Source organism: Erpetoichthys calabaricus, chromosome 5, assembly GCF_900747795.2.
Source record: "Erpetoichthys calabaricus chromosome 5, fErpCal1.3, whole genome shotgun sequence".
Taxonomy (NCBI): Eukaryota; Metazoa; Chordata; class Cladistia; order Polypteriformes; family Polypteridae; genus Erpetoichthys; species Erpetoichthys calabaricus.
The window spans coordinates 86,689,234-86,716,701 of record NC_041398.2 but is presented as its reverse complement, the minus strand read 5'-3'; the positions used below and the strand labels follow the sequence as shown (position 1 = coordinate 86,716,701).

At 37.8% G+C, this 27,468-nt stretch overlaps 1 protein-coding gene across 1 annotated transcript in view; it reads left to right on the top strand.

Annotated features, from left to right (window-relative positions):
* The window catches only part of LOC114651774 (uncharacterized), a 145,365-nt gene that overhangs the window by 32,876 nt on the left and 85,021 nt on the right, over window positions 1–27,468 (top strand). The window contains exons 7-11 of the mRNA XM_028801735.2: window positions 2,662–2,775; window positions 8,745–8,851; window positions 10,097–10,242; window positions 20,415–20,533; window positions 21,667–21,795. Of these exons, the coding sequence (XP_028657568.2) occupies window positions 2,662–2,775; window positions 8,745–8,851; window positions 10,097–10,242; window positions 20,415–20,533; window positions 21,667–21,795 (615 nt within the window). The remainder of the gene's footprint in view (window positions 1–2,661; window positions 2,776–8,744; window positions 8,852–10,096; window positions 10,243–20,414; window positions 20,534–21,666; window positions 21,796–27,468) is intronic.

Genomic DNA, 27,468 nt, shown 5'->3' with positions numbered 1-27,468 from the left:
TAATGCCTTTAACACAATGCTTGGAATCTAAACAAACTTGTACCACAAATTATACTAGCATGCTGGAGGTGAGGAAAAAAGACTGAGCAAATGACAAGAACACAGTGAAGCACTCAGCAGTTACAAGACATTTGGTAGGTGTTGTCCACTTACTGAGTGTGACCAGTAATTTTTTCCATATCTGGTAGGCAGCAATGGATAAGTTCATTTCTTTTTCAAGTCAAGGTTATTTCTTCACAAATGTGGTAAATATACCGTATATGCATTTGCCAGGCAAAATTGTGTTCTAAAGTTAAGTATTTTCTATAGATATAAAAATACATAACCAGTCCTTGTATTTTATAATTAATTCTTATGGACACCCATTTAAGGTACCCATTAAATTATTGTTTAATTACATATTCCTGGTACTATTTTTCTCAAGGTAATGATACATTTTCTGTTTGCTTGTATGTTAGAAGTTGCCTTTATAGGAGGAGTTCTCGCATACTGTAAATACTGAAATAAATCAACATGATACCAAGCATGTGATACAAATAGTTTATTGTGATTTTTGTCTTTCAAGAGGAAACCACAGCTCTGGGGTATGAAACATTTTTTTCTGACGACCACAAGCTCTGAGTTTGCACTCACAGCTAATCTTCTTTTAAAATGGCTGAATCTCATAATATTGTGTTTTTGCTCAAAAATGACATGTATAAGGTATTTTACAATGTATGAGTGCTTATAAGATGTGGATCAATACTTGAGAATTGTCATGGCTTGAAAAACAAATGTATTCAGTCAGTTTTTAGGCTTTTGTTTTCTGAACATCCCGTTCCCCATAAAGTTCCATTATAAAACTCTAGGACTTACTGTATATTTTTTTTTAAATTTATACACAACACTTTTGAACACAATTTTTCACAGTAAATGCATATGTACCATGTGTGTGAAGAAATAACTTTGACTTGAAAAAAATAGTCTGGTTAGATACAACACTGGAGACTCCTGCCTTACATATACAGTAAATCTTTACTTGATTCCCTTACCTGTTTATATTACAAAGACGTATACTTGTTCTGTTATGAAAAAATTAGTATGCAAGCCTTTTGAGTAATTGTCTGTCACAGGGCATTTTTGTTTTAGTATGGTCCATGGCCACGTTCACACATAGAAACCTGGCACTACTTAGTTTAGCACCACAGGAATTAGGTGGATTTTTTTTTCATTTACCCTTCTGCTGACAAAACCTTAATTTCCTGTTGATATTGTTCGCATACATTATGGTGGACTATGGTTGGGACAGAGCTGAAAGAAATGAATCCTCAAAGCTTCATAATAGGCATGTAATCTTTGATCATCATCCGTCATTTTCATTTCACTTACCCTGATGAGGGCCGTTGTGATAACACATTGAACTGAGCTAAGATGTCCACAACACCCAGTCCTTAGCAAAGCTGATGCTGTGCATAGTGGTAAGTTTGATTATATCTGGCGTGGCATTTTTTGCCTGCCATGTGAGTTCTAGCTACTTGCTTGGGAGAGAATTTACTTTCCATATCCCAAAAGCTAGTTTGACAAGTTCTGATATGCCTGGATCTGCTCCAGTCTTGAATGTAACCTGACTGGTATTGCGCCTGATGCTCATCCTTCATTTTTTGGGTGGCATTGAAAAGCAGACAGCTTTCAGGTTATTCATAACCTCCACACTCTGTCTTGTTACTGCATATGAATTCATAGGCTGATGAGGTCAGTATTCCCACATGCAGAGTGGAGTGAAATTCTTACTTGCATGTAGTAATCAATATGCAACATGTAGCCACTGTCCGGCACAATGATTAGTGTGTATTACTACCTTACCACAAAAGTTCTACCTTCCTTAACCTCAAAACCTCTGTCTTCCTTGCCTGAAATGGCAATGTTACCTCAACATTAGACATGATCACATCTGTATATTTTGGTGAAGTTTCATAAAGCTTCAGGGACATGTGGATCTGTTTTTGGATATGTGTTGCTCCTTCCACATAGCCACCCTTACACCCAAGTGATGGGCTTGGCTATTTTAGACTGAATAGAATGTTCCATGATGTTCTGTACCATGGCTGAAGATTATGTCACATTCATGATGTTTTTAATTATTCACTATTGTATCATTTACCATTTCTGGAAGTTTCCCTGTAATCTTCCCTTTAGGACTCCCAAAGAGTAATTCCCTTGTGCAAGTCTGTGCAATTGTTCAGTCATAGTTTAAACAAAAAAATCTTGTAAGACAAAAGTTTCAAATGTGTACAGAACAGCTTTCAGGTTAGTTTTGTAATTGTGTTTGACATTGCTTGTGTCTTGTGTAATATGATGACTCAAATTATTTTGTGTGCTTGAAATCATGATTAACTAAAAGAAAGTGAAAGTGAAACTAATAATAATAATAATTCATTACATTTATATATAAATAGTCAAAACCAATTGTTTTATTTTAATATATTTCTTAATTTACCAATTGCAATATTTTCTCCCTTCAATGTATGAGAAACTAATTTATGCATTTCACTTTCATTGTGACATTGTATAATTCATATTTAAATCACAGTATTATTGATGTCTTTGATGCCTGATGTTTAATTTAAGTTGGTCTTCCTACTTTATGTCTTGTTCTTTAAATCTAACTGTGATGTTTAATAGTTTGCAGAGGAACTTGAAAATGCTGAGGAAGAAAAGGACAGTAATCAGAAAAAAGAGAAAATTATAAAAATGATGCAAAACAGCTGTTATACTTCATCAATTTCATTGGATAGGGTAAATAATTTTGTAATTGCATCATTTTTGTATATAGTTTAAGTTGAATATCAACAAAAGTTGGAAATTTTTTTTTAGCATCCTCAACACTGCACTGTCATATAATATCATATAATGCATATAAGATATCCATCCATCCTCTTCCGCTTATCCGAGATCGGGTCGCGGGGGTAGCAGCTTGAGCAGAGATACCCAGACTTCTCTCTCCCCAGCCAGTTCTTCTAGCTCTTCCAGGGGAATCCCAAGGTGTTCCCAGGCCAGCCGGGAGACATAGTCCCTCCGGCATGTCCTGGGTTTTCCCCGGGCCTCCTCCCGATTAGACGTGCCTGGAACACCTAACCAGGGAGGCGTCCAGGAGGCATCCTGATCAGATGGCCGAGCCACCTCATCTGACTTCTCTCGATGCGGAGGAGCAGCGGCTCTACTCTGAGTCCCTCCCGGATGACTGAGCTTCTCATCCTATCTTTAAGGGAGAGCCCAGACACCCTGCGGAGGAAACTCATTTCAGCCGCTTGTATTCGCAATCTCGTTCTTTCGGTCACTATCCATAGCTCATGACCATAGGTGAGGGTAGGAACATAGATTGACCAGTAAATTGAGAGCTTCGCCTTGCAAAATTCTATTGTGTTAATAGATTTACATGAAGACAATTGGTGGGGAAAGTTTTGGTATTAATTCAGATACACTAGTTAGTGATTATTTTGAAGCTTAACAACAAAATAAAGATTATCCAAGTACTGTACACAACTGCAGTGAATATTCCATTTTCTTTAAAGGACATCTGTAACCTAGCAATACAATGATCATGGAACTTTAATATTTTGCTGTAGTGCAGTGGGGACAGATAAAAGAAAATGGTTAATGATAGATAAACAAGTATACCCACGTATTTCAATGTCTGTCACTGTGTAGAGTATGTGACCTTGATACTGTAAAGGTTGGTTTTCTGTCCTCTCCGTGCCGTTTGTGCAACGCGGCTGCAGAGAGCTTAAACAACTCCGCACATCCACATTAAAACGACAAGGGTGAGCTTTCTTGAAGGCTATTACTGGACGTACCTCATTGTAAAGTGAAATATATACAAAAGAAACATACTTGTATTTACAGGTGTACAACGAAAGACAATAAATAATGATTTACAAAGCAATACATAGCAGACAGTATACATTAAACAATAAAGCTTTAAAAGACACTTACAGGCAAGTGATTTACGTGGTCGGGTCATGACAAAGATGTGTGTAGACAGAGGCTCACTTTTGTCAGGTACTCTCTGAACTCTCAGCACAGCGCTGTCAGATCTAAACACTAGCGTGTGTACTGAAGTGACTTTGGCTGCAGGTGGAAGTCCCATTTTACTTATGCGTTGCGTTTCAGCAGTCTATTAACTGACGAAAGTGCTATGAAGAAGCTGTCTGTTGCTACAGTCCTGCCTTCATACAGTCTGATGTCACGGGACATCGTATCTTTAATTGCCGATACAACAAACAGTTCTGAGCAGGCACCAGCCACAGCACTGCTCTTATGAAAAGAATTGAGATAAATGCATCAACTCAAAGAGGGAGAGGCAAGTTCGTTATACCAAGTGAACGTCACTGAGAGAATAAAACTGAATAGCCGACGCCTGCCGTAGCATACGGCAGTGTAAGAACAGGAACGGAAAATGGTGAGAAAGGTATTCAGAAATCAAGAAGAAATAAATACTTCTTGAAAGACACAGTGTGCATGTAGAATTTCCAGCCAAGCAGGATTACATGTAAAAGTGATAAATAAATCAGGCTTTCCGAATTTACGTACTATGGCCATGGCATCCTGATAGTTTTGTTGCATGTATCTTGGCCTTCCTGGAAATGTGGACAGTAATATGATCATTTTGCCGACACGTACGTTGTTATTTTCAGCTTTTGCTTACAGTGCGTCTGATAGTCCTTTGTATTGTTCCATGCGCAGATCTTGTTGATGTAATCTGAGATAGTTGAGACGCGCGCCCTCTGTTTTAACATACGCATCTACGACATACTGTTGGAATAGTTTGCCGCTAGAGTACAAAATAATAAATGTATTCCTCATTGCTAATCTGTACGCGTAAAATTGGCATTGAGTAAGTCTTATTCGCTTGGCGGTTCTTTTATCGGGAACATGTTGTAAATCTTTGTGCCAGCCAATGTCTCTGTAAGGGAATAAAAGTGGGTAAACCATAGGATCGCAATTCATATTGAGCGTGGAAATATGTTTACAGGAGTTGCCTATAGGATAGATGCAAATGTCCCTTTCGGCATGCGGTTCCCCATCTTCGACGAAAATCACTGCAACATCGGTGTGACATGTCGGGGCATTGTATCGTCGTAAATCCTGCCTAGGGTTTTCCTTGAAAACCATTCGTACAGATGCTGTTGGATTGGACTGAGCGATTTCATGCATGTGTTTGTATAATTTAGCGAAGGGGTTGATGGTTCTGAGCATGTAATCTAGCTGGAGAAGTACATTTTCGCTACATGCAGAGTTTGCTTTATTCTGTAAGCGTACTTCAGTAGCTTGCGCTGTGTCAAAAACATACAACTGTCCATATCCTGGAGAGGTAGAAGTGTTGGCGTATCGTGGAGAGATTTGGTTATAAATATGCCCGTGTATTTTAAAACAGTATGGTACGTGGCCAGGAGGTTGAGTTATCTGTGTACCCATGGAAGCAAACGCTAGAGAAGAGTTGTATTTTCGAATGTGTTCACGATAATTTTTAGCTTCTGATGTTTGCTGTGTAAGAAGCTGTTGTAAAGACACAGGTGGCTCCCGCAAAGGTGGTAAAGCTACTTTACCGTTGTGGCAGCACCTCGAGTACTTGTTAGATATATTACGCTCAGCAGGCCAGTATAGTGCATGACATGGAAGAGGACGAATAGGAATCGAGAAATGCCGTGTCGGCAGCGTGTGGGCGGGATCGGTTTTGAAATGGAAGCAGGACGAACCAGAACAGAAATATATATAAGAGATAATAAAAAAACAAGCGCTAACTTTTACAAGTAGCCAAAATTTACACCCGATCTTACAGACTCAAATCAAATGTATGTTTTTATTATATTGTAGAAATAATAATAATAATAGCAGCTCACTACTCAAAACACAGAGCACCCAGTCTCGAACTCAGGACCTTCGGGTTACAAGGCAGCAGTTCTTACGGCTGCACCATTCAAGAATATATGTAAATTCTCTGTCGACATTTGAGCTTGAGTTTTTAACTCATTGACAGCCACATGTAAAATGAATGCTTTTTTTTTTCCTTTGGTTATATTGTTGAATAAAACCGCACGTGCCTATTTGATATTTGTAATAAAGTCTTCACACATTATACACTTCTCGTCATTATTAGTATAACATGGAAAAAGTTTCTGCTTTAGGAATGTGTTCAACATTTCTTGCATTTCTCGCATTTCCTTTCATCTTACACTTACCCAGATCTTTGTAGACACGGAACACATACAGACGCTGATGGTAGAGGTGCGAAGGGATTTAAGGTTGGCCGGGATTACGAGTTTTTTTGTAGGCTTCAGGAATTCTAGTGTTAATGTTCCCTCAATCAAACGCCAGACCTCCTCAAAACAGAGGAGGCATTAGAGATAAATAGTACTTAGATTATTAATTGTGATTCAACCTCTTAAAATCTGTAAGTGTTAAGGCATAGGATGGCAGCACATTATCATTAGCAATACAATAACAGTCTCTGTTCTGTGAGCACGTGGCTATAGTTCATGTTTGATACCAAATTCATGTGCTATAAGATAGATTTTAAATCTATCTTTAATAGTAAAGAAGCATTCAGTTTTAATCATTGTGCTTAGGACAGAGATGGATAGTTGAGATAGAAAAATCAGACCAGTGTATAATCAGCCACCAAGAAGTGTTACCATGCAACTGGGTACCAATGGGAGACACTGTGGAAGAATACCAATGTTATAGCAAGGGCAAAGCCAAAGGAGACAAAAGAGAGAAGAAGAAGTCTTCAAACATAAATCAGTTTTTAATACCATCTGATACACAGTATTTATAAAGGAACAGAGGCTTTGCATTCGTTCTTTGATTGGATGTCTACAGATGTCTGTTTGAGCATCTATCCATTTTCCAAATGGCAACTGCACTAATAGGACTGACAACAGTTGTAAGAAGTAAATGTTAAGACAAGTTTTAAACCAAGTGGCTGCTTGACTTCTGTACAACACCAATGAAATGAGCTACTTCATTTGTTAATACCAATATGAAGTTCATTTAATGTTTTAATGCTTCGAAGCAGAAAGCATGTTCCTCTAGTAATATGACATACTGTATAATGCATTAACAGAAATGTGTGACAGAGGTGCACAGTTACAGCAAAGCTGAAAAAACACAACAAAAATATCTACAAATGGTCATTTTTTTCAGTCATTTGGCTTTTTAAGGCAAACTAATGTTCACAAGTATAACCCCTAAAATGCTATAAATATAGTGAAAATGCATACAGTATATATTTGAATAGTGTGTTGGCAAATGTAATGCAGTCCCCCAGTAACAATTTAACTGACTTACAAGTAACACCAGTTGATTAATTTTGCACTTATGGATTTGAACACATGACAGTAACAAAGTCTGATCACTCATGTAAAAACAGCCTTTGTTGTTTTGTTTTCACCATACAATAGATAGAACTTTATTTGTCTTCAGTGAGAAATTTGTCTTTTTACCGAAGCTCTTTAAATAAAAAATACATAATTAGGTAGATAAGTCAGTAAATAAATAAACATACACATACACTTTGGTCTGAACACACACGGGAATGACTATAAAGCAAGAATATTCAAAAGAAAGAAAAGTTCTGCTTTGACAGTCCCAGTGAGCCATTATGCAGGTGTAGTGCTGTTGGTGTGAAGGAGCCCCAGTAGCGTTTCTTGATATACTTCTGCTGAAAAATTCATTGGCTGAAAGTACTCCAAGTTTGTGTATCACAGAAAGGATGTGCAGCATTGTTTGTAATGGCACTGAATTGCGTTGTAATTCTCTCCTTCGTTACTACCTCCAGGGGGTCCAGAGTCTGTACTATAACTGAGCTTGCCCCTTTTTATTAGCCTGTTGATTTGGTGGGCCTCTCTTGAAGTGATGTTACAATCCCAGCACACGACAGCATAAAAAATTGCATTGGCCGTCACAGAGTTATTGAAGAATGTGAGGATGTCACTACCCACGTTAAAGGAACGCAGTCCGCTAAGGAAAAAGAGCCTGCTCTACCCTTTCTTATATAATGTTCTGAGACCAACATGTCATTAATGTTGACCCCTAAGAACTTGCAGGAGTGGACTATCTCAACATTCACTCCTTGAATAGTGACTGGACACAGAGGCTCTTTGGTGCAGTGATAGTCAATAACCAGTTCCTTTGTTCATCTTATGTTAAGATGCAGAAAATTCTCTTTGTACTAAGAAACAAACTTTTCTACCTGACTAATATCATCTCTCTTATCCCCTTTATCAATACATCCCATAAGTGCAGAATCATCTGAGAATTTCTGCAAGTGAAAACAGTGTCTCGTGTCCTCGTAGTTGAAACTCTTGGAGAGCGAAACCCTATGCGAAGAAAGCTACCTTAGGACTACCCCTTAATTATGTGAGGACTTTATCATAAAGCAGAGGCAATCACCCTCAGTTTTTGACTATTACTGTGCGGAAGCCATCCCCAGATCTGACATCATAAAGTTATCTGTTTGTTTCTGATTTAAAGTTCTCTGTGAGAGAGAGAATCTCCGTCTAGACATAATGTAAGGATCAGAAATATAATGTAAGTGCAAAAATGTAAGGCTACATCAGAAATATTTGTTGTTTTGTCATACATCAATTTTAAGTGTGTCTGATTTGGTTTATGGTAATGTTAATGCCATAATTCTTCATATCTGCCTTGTTGGCTCATCTTTAAATCTCCAGGTTGGATTTTGATATTTAATTCTAATATTTTAGATGGCAGAAATGATGAAAGCTGAAGAGAAGTCATTTTCTGCACTGAAAAAATATTGTGAATCTGATGGAGGAAATCTTAGAGACTTTCGATCTTACTTACTACCTGAGTAAGTAATTTAAACTAAACTGTAAATGAAACTATTAGGCCATGAGCACCCTCACAACTCTATTAGCCTGCGATTAACATTTAATTGATGCGGTAACAACCTATAGGAAATGCCAGAGTAGCATACCTGTAGTGCAGAATTAAATTTAAACAATGATCAGTTTACTCTCTTCCCCTCCAGCCTTAAAACACTACATTTATCGCCATAGCAGCAGTTTTGCACAGAGGAATCCAAAGAAATCTCACATCCAGTGACGTACACTTGAGGTACATGTGCATGCATCTTGCAGTATAAGAGAATTCTATTAAGGGGTGGTCTTAGCTTTCTAGCCAGAATACATTCTCTTTTTTGAAACACAGTACTAGATAGCAGTAGAGTGTTGTACCATGTTAGCCATAGATTGATACTGGAGAAAGTAGGGTGAAATGACACCTTTTATTGGCTAACTAAATAGATTACAAATGCAAGCTTTCGAGGCAGCTAATGAACTAATAAAATGTAGAGATAAATAACATTTTATTAGTTCATTGTTCTGTTCTTTCAGGGTTAATTCATCTCAGGTGTATTCATTTTGCTAACATTTGAAAAAAAAGGTTGTTAAGATGAAAGAAAAAAATCACTTTGCTGTCCCAATATAAGCTAGAGTATTTTTCAGTTTCTTTGTTACACCTTGCCTGATGAAGGGGCCTTAGCTGCTTCGAAAGCTTGCATTTGTAATCTATTTAGTTATCCAATAAAAGGTGTCATTTCACCCTACTTTCTCCTGTACCAGTACTAGATGAGGAGAGTTAAGAAAATAGATTGATGAAATTGAAACATTCCTATGGTAAATTATTTCCTAGGTTTAAGTTAGGAAATAGTTTTTAATAAACAGTGACCTTTTGATTTGATTAGATTAGATTGGATTAGCTAAACTTTATTAATCTCAAGGGGAAATTCAGAATTCAATTTTGCTGAGTAAGGGTGCAAATATGATAACATCAGTGTGTTTTTAAAAAGATGAATAAAATGCCTTTTTATTTGTATAATCTTCCACAATTAACTTTGATTTTTGCTTTCCATTTCTTTCTGGCTCTTGTCACAAGGTTAAAGTGTATGGAATTAAATATATATTTATGTACTACTGAAACAAAGTAATAAATTCAGCATATTTGTGTTTGCTACACTTAATTGGATTGAATATGGTTAAATTATATGTGTTTTTTTAAGTTATTTATTTATATGTTTTGCTTTGTCCATTTTAAGAAAAGGAACAAAGAAAACACATATCTCAACTACAAAGAGTGTTGTGCGTCTCCATTATGGAAGGATTTATCAAATGAAAGTTGAATATATGAGCAAGGAAGATCTTCAAAATCAGCTTTATGAACTTGTAGAAATTGCAAGAGAGTGTGAGTTACTGCTTCATTTATCGGACTTATTTTGACCCTTCTTATACAAAAGAAATACAAATTAGCAATCTTATTTTTATTGTTATACATGATTATCATCATACTAGAAAAAATACATATGAAGTGTGTAAATATGCATAGTTCCCACAGAAATGGGAAATATGTAATATGCTTGTTTAATGTATGTATGTCACAGCTGTGTGAGCCTTTGTTTCCCCTATAAGCATTGCTCCTGTGCCTTTAACTAAGTTTGTGAATCCTGCCCATCATTCCAAAGGTGCTGGTACCATTTTATTGCTTATTGCCTCTTATTTATTTTGTCTTGTTATTGGAGAGCATAGTGGTCCTGCAGGTTTTATTGCTACTTCATATTACTTATGCTGTTGCTTGTTTGATATGCTGGAATAGGGCTATTCAATTACAATTTCAGTTGGGCCAGGTTTTCAAACCAAGAAATTTAGCTAGGCCAGACATTTTCAGCAGCCAGTAAGTAGCCGGTAAGGACAAATTTTAAATCAACACAAATGACTGTTTTTAAAAATAAGTAATTTTATTCATTATTTCCCTTTTACACAGGCAAAAAATGTAACCTATAACTGAACAGAATCTGAGGTAGAGCAATACTTTTTTCCCCCCTAACTTTTGAAATTAAAAAAAAAAACATTTTTCTCACATCTGACCCACGTACATCTCAAAGTACATCAAATCAAAAAAGTGCACAGTATTAGCAATAACATTTGTTTCCCTTTTGAAATATGAGATCCTACCCCAATTTAAATGGGTGGTCATGACAGGCAAGGGATTTTTTTTTTTTCATAGAACTTAAACTATTTCATTCACACGGTTTTAATCTAATTAATATGACAGAGGTTAAATTTGAGTTCCTCTATAAAGCCTTTACTTTTGAAATTGTTTCCCCGCCCCCCAGAAAAAAACTACATGAATAAATGTTTAAGAGCAAGGCACCACGTATAGCGTGAAAGTGGATTGGTACATTTATTTTAATGATTTGTCTTTAAAATGTCTTTGTACAGAGTTGTTGGGTGTCAAGTAATGGATTAATTATAATTATTATTAGTATTATTTTTTTCAGGGTGGCACGGTGGCGCAGTGGGTAGCGCTGCTGCCTCGCAGTTAGGGGACCCAGGTTCGCTTCCCGGGTCCTTCCGTGTGTGGAGTTTGCATGTTCTCCCTGTGTCTGCGCGGGTTTCTTCCTGGTGCTCCGGTTTCCTCCCACAGTCCAAAGACATGCAGGTTAGGTGCATTGGCGATTCTAAATTGTCCCTAGTATGTACTTGGTGTGTGTGTGTGTGTACCCTGTGGTGGGCTGGTGCCCTGCCCGGGGTTTGTTTTCTGCCTTGCGCCCTGGGATTGGCTCCTGTGACCATGTAGTTAGGATATAGCGGGTTGGAGGATTTATGGATTATTTTCTCACTAAATCTTATTTTCCATGTTTCTTTGTTGATGAGCTCCCGTTGAAGAATATATTGGTAACAGAACATATAGAGCGCATGACAAAATGACTGAAGTAACAACTGACAAAGTGGCATTTTTGATACCATTTTAACAAAATTTACTGTCCGTTGTCAATCACAGAGCACCCGGGCTAAGCGACTGTAATACACCTTCAACCTTAAGGGCCTGTTTATATTTCACACAGCGCATGCACCAGCGGACTCTGCTGCAACGCATGCGATATGCTGTTTATACTTGTGTGCGTACTTTACGTAAATCTGAAAGATTCCATCAGATGACATTGCCAGATATCATGGTGAGAACAGGTTCGGCTTCGCTATGTTGTGAATTGCCTGAAACACCCATTAAATTCCAAGGAAACCTTGCCACAATATCTCTGAAAAGGATGGATGTTTAATGATTAAATCCATCAATCCAGGGCTGTACCCTTTCCAGGTAGCATTTGTGCACGAGGCCGAAGTAATCCTGGACGGGGCATCAGCTCATCACAAGGTGAATACAACCCCTAATGTACACTAGCGTCATTTTAGCATCACAAAATCCCCAAGCCTGCATATATTTGGAAGAAAAGTGGAGCACACTGTAGAAACCCACCAGGAAAACATGCGATCTACAAGCAGGGAACACAAAGGACGTGACTCCCTGCGAGACTGCAGCTCTGCCGCTGTGCCGCCCCCACATGTGTAATTATTCACAGCATTCAGTATTTGAATGAAGTTAACAATTTATCTGTAAAATGTAACATACATAGTTTAATGCATTAATGCATTTCATCATGGAAGTGACAGCAAGTATAAATCTAAGGATTCTAAATGTGCAGAGAGCTGGAATATAATAAATTTAATGTGTTCTGTGTGGCGATTGCTGCTTGCCACTTCTGTCAATACAGGAGGAAGCCCCTGAAACACGTAGCAATTAACAACTGGGTTTTTAAGATGATGTTTACAATGGTCTACTTCAGTGATAAAGTAAACTACGAGATAAAAGTGGACATTTCGATTCAAGCTAAAATTTCCACTTTAATCACAAAATATACCTTTTCACTGTGTTTTTTTTTCCCCTCTGTGGCTCAAATATGCCACCGTACATTCTAATGCTGCTGTAAAGGTGCAAAAAAAAAAAATGACGGCACAGAAAATGGTATGTGAGACCTTTAAAATGTATTGTGTCATTACGATGTTGAATATGTGACGTTTTAATGTAAAAGCACCACGAATGCATTTGTATGTTGACACTTTGCTTCACCACATTGAACTATTCAACAAACATCGAAGCATGCGTATTGATCCTGATCCGCAAAGTGGCTTTCTGTCACATGAAGATAGTAAACACAGACTCTGACGTCACATTCCAACTTTATCACACTGCGCCTCCTGACTTTTTGCTGGCACTGCAACTCGCGCATGCGTTGAGATAATTTCTGAGGATGTGCTTAGAGGACGTGTCAAATGAATGCTGGGAATGCGTGGCAGCTTTGATGCGTGCATGTATGTGTTCTGAGCATGAAGTATAAACCGGCCCTAAAATGCAGACTTCATTACATCGCTGTACGTGACTAAACAGTGGGCAGGCAACTGCTCCTACATGTTTACTGACAGACAGGCCAGCATTTTGTATGGAGTATGCGTTAAATCAAAAGAGAAACAGCATGTAAAGATGTGTGAACACGAGATCTGTGACAAACACACCTTAGTGTGCCGCACCAAATCAGAAGGGACAACTGAATTCCATATGGGCACAGATATATTCATAACAGGGGATCTATATGATGGGCAGATGAATTTCAAATGTTTTGCATGGTTGCCTTTTGTTTTTAAGACCGGTTGCATCATATTCAGCCCTTTGTTCATTATTCTGGCACAAGCGTAATCAGCCTGTCATTGAAATTCACTATTTGGAATACATGGCTGTCCCATCAACAATGGTGTGTACTTAGAAATATTTTCCTGCATGCATCTCCAAGGCTGATGTCCTTTTCGGCGCAACTCCCTCACACCCAGCGTGGGATATAAACTAGCCTTTATGCGGCTCAGGGTATATGCAAGGGCGGGCACATACTGACACATTAGTTTAAAGCTTCAATGATTTCATTCACACATGGTGAGCTAAGTAGAAATGATAATCGCCAAAGCCTATTTTGGTTGCATTTAAGACCATGTTAGTTGTAGTCTGGAGCCTTGGCAGGACCACGTGCTAGGCCACTCAGAGGTTGCTTCAGGGCTGCTTGTGGCCCGTGGGCCGCCATTTGAACAGGCCTACGCTAGAATATGTACCATGCTGTTTTATAATGGATTTTTTTCACAACTCTGTCCAAAGCAGTGTTAGTGTGACCTGTCTACACCTCTGCTTGTATCGTTCCTGAACCACAATGGTTTTGTAGTTTTATACCACTCAAATATCCTTTCTGTTCCAACCTGCAGCTGCTCTGAATGGAAACAATTAAATATTTTGTACTTGCTTAAGGCTGAAACTTGACAAAATCCAGTGTGCACAAAAAAAAGGCAAAGGCCCCTATTTATAATAATCTCAGTAGCACAAAGGGAAAAAATTTTCACAAGTTCAGCTCCTACAACCAACAACCAAAATGTTCCATTTTATTAGAGGTTTTCAAAATAACTTGGGAGTATTTTGGGGGCTTGAAATACATTCTTATATCTGGAATGTATTTACCAAACACACTTCCGGCAGAAGGTGCTAAATGAAGAGAAAAAAAATCAGTTATTTCTCAAACTTCATGTCAAAAAAGCACTCAGCAAAATAAAGTATCCCTGTCGAGAACGGTGGCCTCTCTACTAACTATGGCCATTTGAAAAGAAAAAAAAAACGCTTTGGTATATAAAGGTCATTTGGGTAGCTAACAAAAAGCTGGCAATGCATAAGCATAGCTTACTGTTTCCTACATGTATTTAGTTAACTCAACCATTGCATCCTCTAATATATCATTGAGTTTTTCACTTCACTCTTGTAAAGTGCCTTCTGATTTTGTTTTGCCATAGAAAAGTGTTCTACACATAAATGATGATTGTTTTTTCTTTAAGTAATTGTTATTATTTATATCATGTTCAAATTGTTTAATGTGAGTTGTATTGGGTTCCTAGTGCTTGTAACTGGGCATTGTTTCACCAAGTACTTGAATTTTAAAAGAAATTCACACAAATCTATAGTACAGAAGCTCCTATATTCTTTGTTTCTTCAGAAAGACAGGTGTGCCATAAATACAGGAAAGCAGCAAAACTCATATAAGTGATTTAATCTTTCAGACTTGAACCTTTCTTACAGAAAAAAAATTTCTTTGTTGGAATACCAGGAAAAAGGGAAATTTAAATAGAATTTCACTTTAATAACTTTTTTCACCTTTTTGCTTTAGTCTTGCATGCTAGGATATTTTAGCAGGACCATTTGTATCAGTGGTGAAATCTGTTTTTTTTCAGCTAACACGTTTGGCGAAGATAAAAAACATTCTTTCCAAAGATCAATTTACAACAGTAATCCACGCCTTTAATACAACCCGGTTGGACTATTGTAATTCGTTGTATGTTGGTGTTAGCCAGTCCACCCTGTCTCGGCTGCAGCTGGTGCAAAATGCTGCTGCACGCCTTTTAACTGGCACGCGAAAGAATGAGCACATTACACCTGTATTATCCTCACTGCACTGGCTGCCTGTTCAGTTTAGAGTTCATTTTAAGATTCTTTTATTTGTTTTTAAGTCCTTAAATGGGCTTGCTCCACCCTATCTCGCTGAGCTGCTGCATATGCACTCTCCTTCCCGCTCACTCAGATCAGCTGGTCAGCTGCTTCTGGATGTGCCTAGGACTCAGCGAAAGCTCAAGGGTGATAGGGCTTTTTCCGTTGTGGCTCCAAGGCTCTGGAATTCACTGCCGATCCACGTTAGACAGGCCTCCTCACTGCCCATTTTTAAGTCTGCTCTTAAGACTTACCTTTTTGGTTTGGCGTTTGATCCTGTGTGAGCAGTTGATTTTACTCTGTTTTAACTCTGTTTAGTTGTTTTTACTATGTTTTAATTAATTTTATTTATTGTATTTTATATACTTATTTATTATTTTGTTTTTGTTTAAAATTTGTTTCAGCCCATGTTCAGCACTTTGGTCAGCGGCTGTTGTATGTAAAGTGCTTTATAAATAAAGTTGACTTGACTTGACTTTTTTTTTGGCCATTTGAGGTAAATCAATCACATAATTAGATTTATATTTTCAAAAGTGTTAACATGTTAATGTTGGTAGATTATACACCATGTATACAGATTTTGGCCATTATTTGTGAAAATATGGGTTTTTAAAAGATGTATCAGAAAGATCAATAAGTTACACTGATAGTAAGCAGAGGAGGATATCACAAGCAGCCAACATCCATTTAAAGCCATTTCTAAATACTCTTCAAATTAAAAGCTGAATATCAAGTAAACTTCATAGTTTTTAATGTTGTAGTATCAGAGCTGGCTTCATTATCCAAATCACTTCAGAAACAGAGATTTATTTTTCTCCAAGCATTTTATCTAATGAAGGCAGGATAAATAATATCAAGAGAAAGCACAACAATCTGTTAAGTGAAAGTGATTTTTATTCTTACAATATAGAGTCTTTCTTCTTGAAGTACAGTTTTAGGCATTTGCTGCAATGACTTCAAATGTGTGGCTGCTAAAAAAAATGAAAAGTAAAATGGCTTTCTAATTGTGGTGATAAATAAATAGTTCATTGACTTTGCAGAACTTGAGTAGTGGGGCAAAGCCAAAATATATTGCTGTCATTCATGTATATGTTTAATAGGTTTACAGTCAATAATATACCAATTTACATAACTACACTTCTTTTGACCTTTATTGGAAATAATGACAAATATATGTGTTAATTACCATTCAGTTTTTATGTCTACAGCTGTAGCATTTCAATATCCTCCCAAACAAATTTTGCTTGAAAATATGAACTACTTTGTTGTTTCTTTGCAATTTTTCAGTTAAAATGTTACTTAAAGGACATTTCTTCTTGAACACAAAAAAGGAAGATTAAGCCACTCCAAGCATTCCACCTTGTTGTGGTGGAGGGTTTATGTGTCTCAATGATCCTAGGATCCTGGATGGGTCACCCAAGGAAAATTGGTCCTAGGTAGAGGGATCAGACTAAGTGGTGTTCATATTCATCTTTTTGTAAAGTTTTATCATGGACCCAGTAATCTTATTCAGAAAAGGGAAACCAAGACCCCACCTTGGAGCCAGTAATGGGGGAAGGCTTGTCGCCGAGTGCCTTGTGGTTGGGCACTTATCCATGGGATCCAGCCAGGCACATCCCAAATAAGCAACATGGGGCTTTCCTCTAGTAGGCCCACCACTTGCAGGAGGAGTCATAAGGGTCCTGGTGCATTGTGCATCAGGTGACAGTCAGAGGCAAGTTGCTATGGTGGACTGATTCCCACATGCTAAAACTGACTTTAGGGACATGGAATGTGACCTTTCTGGCAGGGAAGGAACCCAAATTAGTATGGGAGATGGCACGATATTGTTTAGGTATAGTCTGACTCACCCCAATGTACAGCAAAGGCTCTGGAACCAGAGAAGTTGAACTTTATTCCACTCTGGACTTGTACAGGATGAGAGGAATTAGGCTGGTGTTGGCTTACTAGCCCCTCGGGTCTCCTTTTGTACATTGGAGTTTGCCCTGGTGAAAGAGAGGGTTGCCTCCATTTGACTTTGAGTAAAGGGCTTTAAGGAACAGGTCTGACTGTTGTCTGTGCTTTTGTAAAGACAGCTGGGTCAGAGTAAAAGTGCTCCATCTGAGGACTCTCTTGTTCTACTATAGGACTTTAACGGTTATGTGGGCAATAACAATGAAACTTAGAAGGCCGTGATTGAGAGGAATGGCCTACCTCATCTGAATCCAAGTGGTGTTTGGTTGTTGGACATCTGTGCTAGTCACAGTTTGACCATAATGATCATCATGCTCAAGCATAAGGATGTTCTTAAGTGTTCTTGGCACCAGAATATCGTAAGGTCGATGACAGATCTGGTAGTTTTGTCATCAGATTCATGACAATGTATGTCTTGGATACTCAGTTGAACAGAGTGGCTGTGCTATCAACTGATCACTACCTGATTGTGAGTTGGATCAGATAGTGGGGCAAGATACTGTACAAACCAGGTAGACCCAAACATATAATGAAGGTGTGCTGGCAGAGACCCTCATCTGGGAAATCTTCAACTCAAAGTTCCAATAGAACTTTTTTTGCATTCCAAGGGAGAATGGGGACATTAAACCTGAATGGGAGATATTTTGTGCCTCCATTGCTGAGGTAGCTCAAATGAGCTGTGACCGTAAAGTCATTGTTGATTACTGCAACAGCAATTCCTGAACCTGGCAGTGTACTTCTGTGGTAAAGGGAGCAGTCTGACCGCTTGGATAGCTTGTAGAACAATGGATGCAGTTGACAGATATCGACAGGCCAAGTGGAGCATGGCAGTGGTATTTTTGAAAGCAAAAACTGGTATGGGAGGAGTTCAGTGAGGCCATGGAAAATGACTTTTGTTCAACCTTGTAATTCTGGCAAACAATCAGGCATTTCAGGAGGGGAAACAGTGCTTTACCAATGCTGTTTATAGCAGGGATGAACTACTGCTAACCTCACCTGGATCTACATTGCTGTGCTCACCTATGGTTATGAGCTTTGGGTAATGACCAGAAGAACTAGATTGTAGATACAAGCAATAGAAATTAATTTCCTTTGCAGAGTGACTGGGCTCAGCCTTAGAGATATATTGAGTGCAGACATGTGGGAGAAGCTCAAAGTAGAGCCGCTCTTCGCCTGCATGAGAAAGATCTAGTTGAAGTAGGTCAAGAATCTGATTAGGATACCTCCTGGATTCCTCCTTGAGATGTTTCAGGCATGTCCACCATAGAGGACACCTCGGGCCAGACCAAGAACACACTTGAGAGATTACATCTTTCAGATGACATGCGAATGCCTCATTTCTCTCCCAGAGGAGTTAGAAGAGGTGGCAGGGAAAAGGGACATTTAGGCATCTTTGCTATCCCTGTGACATGTACCCAGATAAGTGCCGGGAACTGGATGGATGGAATTTGATTAACTTGAGCAGTGTATCTGATTTTAATGTCACTTGTAGATATGGTTTCTATTTCATTTTACATTCAAGAGATTAAAAATGGAGTTTTTCTTGAGTGGTTGCATTTTCTGTCAGAGCATCATATAAACATGTACCGTAATGTAGGGCTAAACTGTTACTGTTTTTAAAATAATTTATAGTGTTTTGTTAAACCTTAATTCATTTTATAATAAGTTATGTGTAGCATCAATGAAATGTACAAGAAATGGAGTAATCAGTTTTTTTAAAGCTGACACTGTACTGTACTGTACCTTAGATATGAGGATTTTGTTAGCTGGTACTGTACCTTAGATATGAGATTAAGAGGATAACTGAGTCTCATGTGGAAGAAAGGCACACTCACTATGAAAAGCTTGATCAGTAACTTAGGCTGACAAAAAATCTTCTTTAGCTGAAGTGGCTAAAATGTTTGCCTTCCTGTTACCATGAGGAATGCCATACCCAAATTTGCATTCTGGGTGCCCAGTCAAAGCAAGTTGTAGCAGGAGTGTTGTCTGTTTTGATTAGAACCCAGTTGCAAGAGTGTAATTAAATTTTAAAAATTGAGTTCATGCAGTTCATCAAGCACTTTAGTTAGTTAATAGCTATGGCAGTGAGCATAAAGGAAAGGTGATGCTTTTAGTTTTATACTTAGAATTTAAAGCAGATGCTTTTAATTGAATATAATCTTTTGATAAATTAAAACCTTCCCTAGTTCAAATGCAGATGTAGCAACACGGTACAGATGTCCCTTTACGTAAAAGTCATCAATGTCACTCTAAGGTATACCATTTTCTTTGGTAGTAATTTTTTTTATATAAACCACCTTAGAAGTATATACCAAAATGTTCATGTTTATGAGCAAAATTTAGTTAAAATAATCTGTATAGTATACATTATATGAAATGTGGTGTCCTGGACCAGAGCCAGTTTCTGATCAGTAGGGAAATGTTCCACAAAAGTGAGAAACCAGTATTCAGGGAAGGGAAATTGCATATACATTCCCAACTGAAGTTATGTTTCTGAGCTATGCATTCCACAACTGTGTTTTGAATGAGGAGGGTGAACTGTTGACATCTGACCTTAATATAGTGCTCTTAGAATTCACTAGCTTCATAGTGAGCTGCTATACTCCAAGAAGAGTGTAATTTCTACCAGTACACAGTGTTTGGCTGAAAAACTGACTGCCATATATGTACATCAAGAAAGTGAAAATTATACAGACACCCTGCTGGGTAGTGTGCTGGTTGTCTGAAGGGTCCCTGCACACTTTCTGAGATAGAGATAGATCTAGTGAAACTTTAGCTGTTAGCCCAACAAAGAGGTTAATGGATTGAATAATCTCACTTTTGTGAAACTCATGTTCCTATGCTACGTTTCATGTGCATATTGAATTGTGCTTTTTTTAAGACCATTTGTCCCTTCAGTTTTTATTTACAGAATGCCTTTTTTATCCACATATAATATTTGGAGCAAATATTTACATCATAGTTTTACTTCTCAATCTAACAGTTTCTCCTGATTGCTTTACAGGAACTGGTTGTAGGTTATTATCTTGATTATATGTGCTTTTCTGTTGTTATTTCAGTTTCACAGAGAAAAGAAAGAGGTCTGAAGGAAAGTAAAAGAGAAGAAAGACAACGTTTGTCTTTAGAAAAGAGGTTTAAGATTCTTACAACACATTTTCAGGAAGGCAACATAGATCAAGTGAGTTTCAAGTATATGGAATTTGTCATTACTTTAATGTGAAATTGTGAACTTACATCAAAAAGTGAGATGAAATACTACTAATGCTCATTATTCACAACCATTTGTTTGCTGTGGCATAAAACTTTTCTGGTCATTAATTCAACCCTCTTGGTGCAAAATCCTTTTTTGTTTATTATATATATAGTTTGGGTGCCACGCTTTATAAAATAAATGATATACAAGTACAACACACAAGTGTATTGTTCTCTTCCAGTTGACTAATGGTGATACATGTAAAACCCTTTTACAGCACCCTTCACAGCTGCTTTTATACTAACAAAAATACTCACTTGTCCTCCAGCAGAGGTTATTTTAACCTGGTGCTATCTCTCCTAAATCTTACCCTAACTCACTCTCAGAAATCTTTTGGAAAAACCTCTGGTTTTTAATCTAATCTTAATTGAATTTTCTGTGGAGTGTGAATTAGCAAATTATCTGGAAACATTACAGAGAAGTGGCAAGCTGCTGTACATTTGGTGGGGAGCTGGTTGGTTTGGGTTCCATGTAGCGCTATTAATCTTAATCACAAATTCTTCCTTTTTTCGAGTATTTACTCTCCTTATGGGCTCACTGTGTCTGCTGGGCCACTCTCCTAGATCTGCACAAACATCTGTAAGTTTTAATCCTTAAGGGACCCATTTTATGCAGTGTTTTTGGGAGGGAAGGGTGAAGGAGGATGCTGTTTAGTGTTTTTTTTTGGTTATTTTTGCCTACTGTCTCACCAGTTTTTTGAGTTTATTGAACTCAAAAATAAAATAAAATAAATAGAGGGAAATACCTTATGCCTTTCCACTCTCAAATCTTTATCTCAGCCTGCATATGGTTGATTCTCACTCGTTAAATCAACATAATTTTTTATGTCTTTCTTCACTATATTTATAAGATTTATTAATTTCTCACTACCTAAGCTGTTCAGCTTCTTGCTTAGGATATATTCTGATTATGAGTGCTTTAACTCTTCAATGGTAAGAACTGTTGCAACATTATTGCCTATCTCCATTTTTGACAGCAGATATTTTCTTATCACTTTGGAAAATAAGTGACATTTAAAATATTTAGTTAGAATTAATTAATTTTTATTGTTTTAATAGGAAGTCCTGATGCAAATTGAAAGCCCTGATTGTATCCTTTTGAAAGAAGAAGTGAAGACATTTGCAGAGACCACAGCTTATTTTATAGGACTTGGAAAAAATGCAACAGAGGATCGTCTGTTCATTAGGGTAAATTAACTGGTTGTTTTTAAAGATATAAACAAGAAATGATTCACAAATCTTAAGAATAACAGTGGTCAGACATGTGAATTTAAATGTCTAACATTATTAGGGTGCAAACAGTGTAGATAATCCTCAGTTATGATCATGCAATGTTTTTAAGACTAAGGAAATGGGGATGAATGTATAATATATTCAAAATGATTGAGATCTCCAGAGAATTGCAGTCTATTCTAGTAGTACTTGGCACAAGGCAAAAACAAAACATTAGTTTTATGTCAGTATATCACAGGACACAATCTTGCACACATCCTCATTAATTCATATTAGATCTAAATAAATTCATGTCTTTGGGACTGCTAGACTACTTTGGATATGAAGGACACATGCAGAATTTTACTGTAATCTGTAAATGCGACAATATTACTACTACATGTGCTAGTCTTGTGAATAAGGTGAAGGATATCCCATGTGATAATGTGGCTTTTTCTATTGGTCAACCCACTGTTTTTTTTCGTTGGACAGCTATACCTGTCAGGAGTATATTTGTAATAAAAGTTTTATGTAGAGCCTCCTGAACAAAGTATTCTTCCTCTCTGTGAATTTATTGATGGACTGTTCTTAATCAAGTATAACCTGCCATATATTACCATAGTGATAGCAACCTGCTTGCACTTTTTTGCATATATGATTTTCAAAAGCTACTATTTCTAATAAAATATTAGTTTTTCTTGCTGAAGTTTCTGCCAAAGGTTCAGTCTTCATTCAAAGTCAACAACATCTTTATTTTGATGGATTCCAACCAATGAGCAACATGGTATGTCCATCATTTTTATGTCTGACCATCTAGCTGTTCACAGATCTGGTTAATCCCATTGATGGACACAGAGATGCTGAAGTCTGTCTCTACATATGTATATGAAAAGTACAGTAAATAAGTAAGAATGCTTTGTATTATGTACACCAGACAGACTTGAAGTAGACTTCAATAAAAGACATGATGCTAATCGGTCTTTGATTACAAGATTGAATATAGTTAAAAAATGCTAATAGCAAAAAAAAAAAAAAAAAACTCAAATAGAACAAATGCATATTGGGTTGACTTTAACTTCTTTAAACTTTGCCCAAGACCAATCACATTGGGTACCAATGAGGAACCATCTTATAACTATGTTTGTTTTAACTTTAAGTATGTGAATCTATAGTCAGTATCAAATAATGCTATGATATATTTAAAGAAATACTTAGCTATATATATATATATACAGTGCATCCGCAAAGTATTCACAGCACATCACTTTTTCCACATTTTGTTATGTTACAGCCTTATTCCAAAATGGATTAAATTCATTTTTTTCCTCAGAATTCTACACACAACACCCCATAATGACAATGTGAAAAAAATTTACTTGAGATTTTTGCAAATTTATTAAAAATAAAAAAATTGAGAAAACACATGTACTTAAGTATTCACAGCCTTTGCCATGAAGCTCGAAATTGAGCTCAGGTGCATCCTGTTTCCCCTGATCATCCTTGAGATGTTTCTGCAGCTTAATTGGAGTCCACCTGTGGTAAATTCAGTTGATTGGACATGATTTGGAAAAGCACACACCTGTCTATTTAAGGTCCCACAGTTGACAGTTCATGTCAGAGCACAAACCAAGCATGAAGTCAAAGGAATTGTCTGTAGACCTCCGAGACAGGATTGTCTAGAGGCACAAATCTGGGGAAGGTTACAGAAAAATTTCTGCTGCTTTGAAGGTCCCAATGAGCACAGTGGCCTCCATCATCCATAAGTGGAAGAAGTTCGAAACCACTAGGACTCTTCCTAGAGCTGGTCGGCCATCTAAACTGTGAGATAGGGGGAGAAGGGCCTTAGTCAGGGAGGTGACCAAGAATCCGATGGTCACTCTGTCAGAGCTCCAGAGGTCCTCTGTGGAGAGAGGAGAACCTTCCAGAAGGACAACCATCTCTGCAGCAACCCACCAATCAGGCCTGTATGGTAGAGTGGTCAGACGGAAGCCACTTCTTAGTAAAAGGCATATGGCACCCTGTCTGGAGTTTGCCAAAAGGCACCTGAAGGACTTTCAGACCATGAGAAAGAAAATTCTCTGGTCTGATGAGACAAAGATTGAACTCTTTGGTGTGAATGCCAGGCGTCACGTTTGAAGGAAACCTGGCACCATCCCTACAGTGAAGCATGGTTGTGGCAGCATCATGCTCTGGGGATGTTTTTCAGCAGCAGGAACTGGGAGACTAGTCAGGATAAAGGGAAAGATGACTGCAGCAATGTACAGAGACATCTTGGATGAAAACCTGCTCCAGAGCGCACTTGACCTCAGACTGGGGTGACAGTTCATCTTTCAGCAGGACAACGACCCTAAGCACACAGCCGAGATATCAAAGGAGTGGCTTCAGGACAACTCTGTGAATGTCCTTGAGTGGCCCAGCCAGAGCCCAGACTTGAATCCGATTGAACATCTCTGGAGAGATCTTAAAATGGCTGTGCACTGACGCTTCCCATCCAACCTGATGGAGCTTGAGAGGTGCTACAAAGAGGAATGGGCGAAACTGGCCAAGGATAGGTGTGCCAAGCTTGTGGCATCATATTCAAAAAGACTTCAGGCTGTAATTGCTGCCAAAGGTGCATCAACAAAGTATTGAGCAAAGGCTGTGAATACTTATGTACATGTGATTTCTCAGTTTTTTTATTTTTAATAAATTTGCAAAAACCTCAAGTAAACTTTTTTCACGTTGTCATTATGGGGTGTTGTGTGTAGAATTCTGAGGAAAAAAATGAATTTAATCCATTTTGGAATAAGGCTGTAGCATAACAAAATGTGGAAAAAGTCATGCGCTGTGAATACTTTCTGGATGCACTGTATCAACTCTCTCTCTCTCTCTCTCTCTCTCTCTCTCTCTCTATATATATATATATATATATATATATATATATATATATATATATATACATAAAATCCTAAACCTAATAGTGCAATGATTTTGTGCAACGATTTTATCTGACTTTTTATATGACGTTTCTTGGCACGCTTTAAATCGGACTTATTTTAAAACCTACATATATATGTTTGGTAACATTCTTTTCAGAATTTATCAAATTTAATGTGATGTTGTTAGATTTTCAGATTCTCATTCCGTTTTTAAATTATAAACAAAAAAATTTCAAAAACTCACATCCCACGAAACGAGAATTTGTGCCAAGAGATTTAACCACGCCCAGGGCCGGAAATAAAAGACAAAGAATAGGACAGCTGCTGTACAGGCTTTTAAATGTTCGAAGCGCTGTGCAAGATGCAGATCATGAGGCACAGCAGCAGCAGCAACCTAGCAGCTGATTGAGCAAAGAGGAGGTAAAAAAAACTGTATTTGTTTCCCATTTGTACCACCGTTTAAGAGGGAGTTTCAGAGGAGTGACTGCGTCTCCTTGGGGTGCATTCAACCCCCCTCTTCACAATGCGAGCGGCAGAGACGTGAAGTGGCTGGCACATAGCATAGGCCGGGGGGGATGGGGGGGGGGGGGGGGGTTGGCGAGCGAAGTGAGCAGGGGGAACTCCTTAGTGTGTGTGTGTATTTTATATATATATATATATATATATATATACACACACACACACACAGTACTGTGCAAATTTTTAGGGAGGTGTGAAAAAATGCTGTAAACAAACAATGCTTTCAAAAATGTAAGTGTTAATCATTTATTTTCATCAATCAACAAAATGCAGTGAATGAAAAAAAGAGAAATCTAAGTCAAATCAATATTTGGTGTGACCACCCTTTGCCTTCAAAACAGCATCAATTCTTCTAGGTACACTTACACACAGTTTTTGAAGGAACTCGGCTGGTAGGTTGTTCCAAACATCTTGGAGAACTAACCACAGATCTTCTGTGGATGTAGGCTTCCTCACATCCTTCTGTCTCTTCATGTAATCCCAGACACACTCGATGATCTTGAGATCAGGGCTCTGTGGGGGCCATAGCATCACTTCCAGGACTTCTTGTTCTTCTTTACGCTGAAGATAGTTCATAATGACTTTGGCTGTATGTTTGGGGTTGTTGTCCTGCTGCAGAATAAATTTGGGGCCAATCATACGCCTCTCTGATGGTATTGCATGATGGATAAGTATCTGCCTGTATTTCTCAGCATTGAGAACACCATTAATCCTGACCAAATCTCCAACTCCATTTGCAGAAATACAGCCCCAAACATTCAAGGAACCTCCACCATGCTTCACTGTTGCCTGCAGACACTCATTATTGTACCGCTCTCCAGCCCTTCGACGAACAAACTGCCTTCTGCTACAGCCAAATATTTCAAATTTTGACTCATCAGTCCAGAGCACCTGCTGCCATTTTTCTGCACCCCAGTTCCTATGTTTTTGTGCATACTTGAGTCGCTTGGCCTTTTTTCCATGTCAGAGGTATGGCTTTTTGGCTGCAACTCTTCCATGAAGACCACTTCTGGCCAGACTTCTCCGGACAGTAGATGGGTGTACCTGGGTCCCACTGGTTTCTGCCCGTTCTGAGCTGATGACACTCTGGGCATCTTCCAGTTTCGAAGGGTAATAAGCTTGATGTGTCTTTCATCTGCTGCACTAAGTTTCCTTGGCCGACCACTGCATCTACAATCCTCAACGTTACCCGTTTCTTTGTGCTTCTTCAAAAGAGCTTCAACAACACATTTTGAACCCCCAGTCTGCTTTGAAATCTTTGTTTGGGAGAGACCTTGCTGATGCAGTATAACTACCTTGTGTCTTGTTGCTGTGCTCAATCTTGCCATGACATGAAACTGTCTTCCACAACCTCACCTTAGTAGCAGAGTTTGGCTGTTCCTCACCCAGTTTTAAGCCTCCTACACAGCTGTTTCTGTTTCAGTTAATGACTGTGTTTGAACCTACGTGTGACATTGATGATCATTAGCACCTGTTTGGTATAATTGGTTGATCATACACCTGACTATAATCCTACAAAATCCCAGACTTTGTGCAAGTGTATCTATAAGAATTGATGCTGGTTTGAAGGCAAAAGGTAGTAACACTAAATATTATTTGATTTAGATTTTTCTTGTGTTCGCTCACTTTGCATTTTGTAAATTGATAACAATAAACAATCATTATTTATATTTCTGAAAGCATTCTTTGTTTACAGAATTTTTTCACACCTGCCTAAAACTTTTGCACAGTACTTTTGCATATAAATATAAATATATATATATATAAATATAAATATATATACATATATATATATGTATAAGTAAAGAATAGTGTGTAAGCCAAATACTTTACTATCATATTTTCCAAAAGCATTTAGTTGCATTATTTTTCATTTCTTGTTTTCTTTTTCTGAAGACAGTATTGCTTGTCTTTACCATTGTTCCTTATGTTTTGCTTCAGTTAATCTTTAGTTGTTGTTTAAATTAACTAATTTGTCTGTTTCTTATTGTTTTTAAATATCCCGAATTGATCTCTATGATTGTGGTGAAAGCTGTGTTTTCTTTAGGAAATTTCAGCTGGATGTGTGCATCAAAAGCGCAACAAAGGGAAAAAAATGTGCTATAGCCTATGCACTAGTTTACCAGGCAATAGTTTAGTTTAAAAGTTACTGTGCTATGCTCTAAACAAATTATGTAGCTTTTATAACAATACCACTTACTACCGTATATAC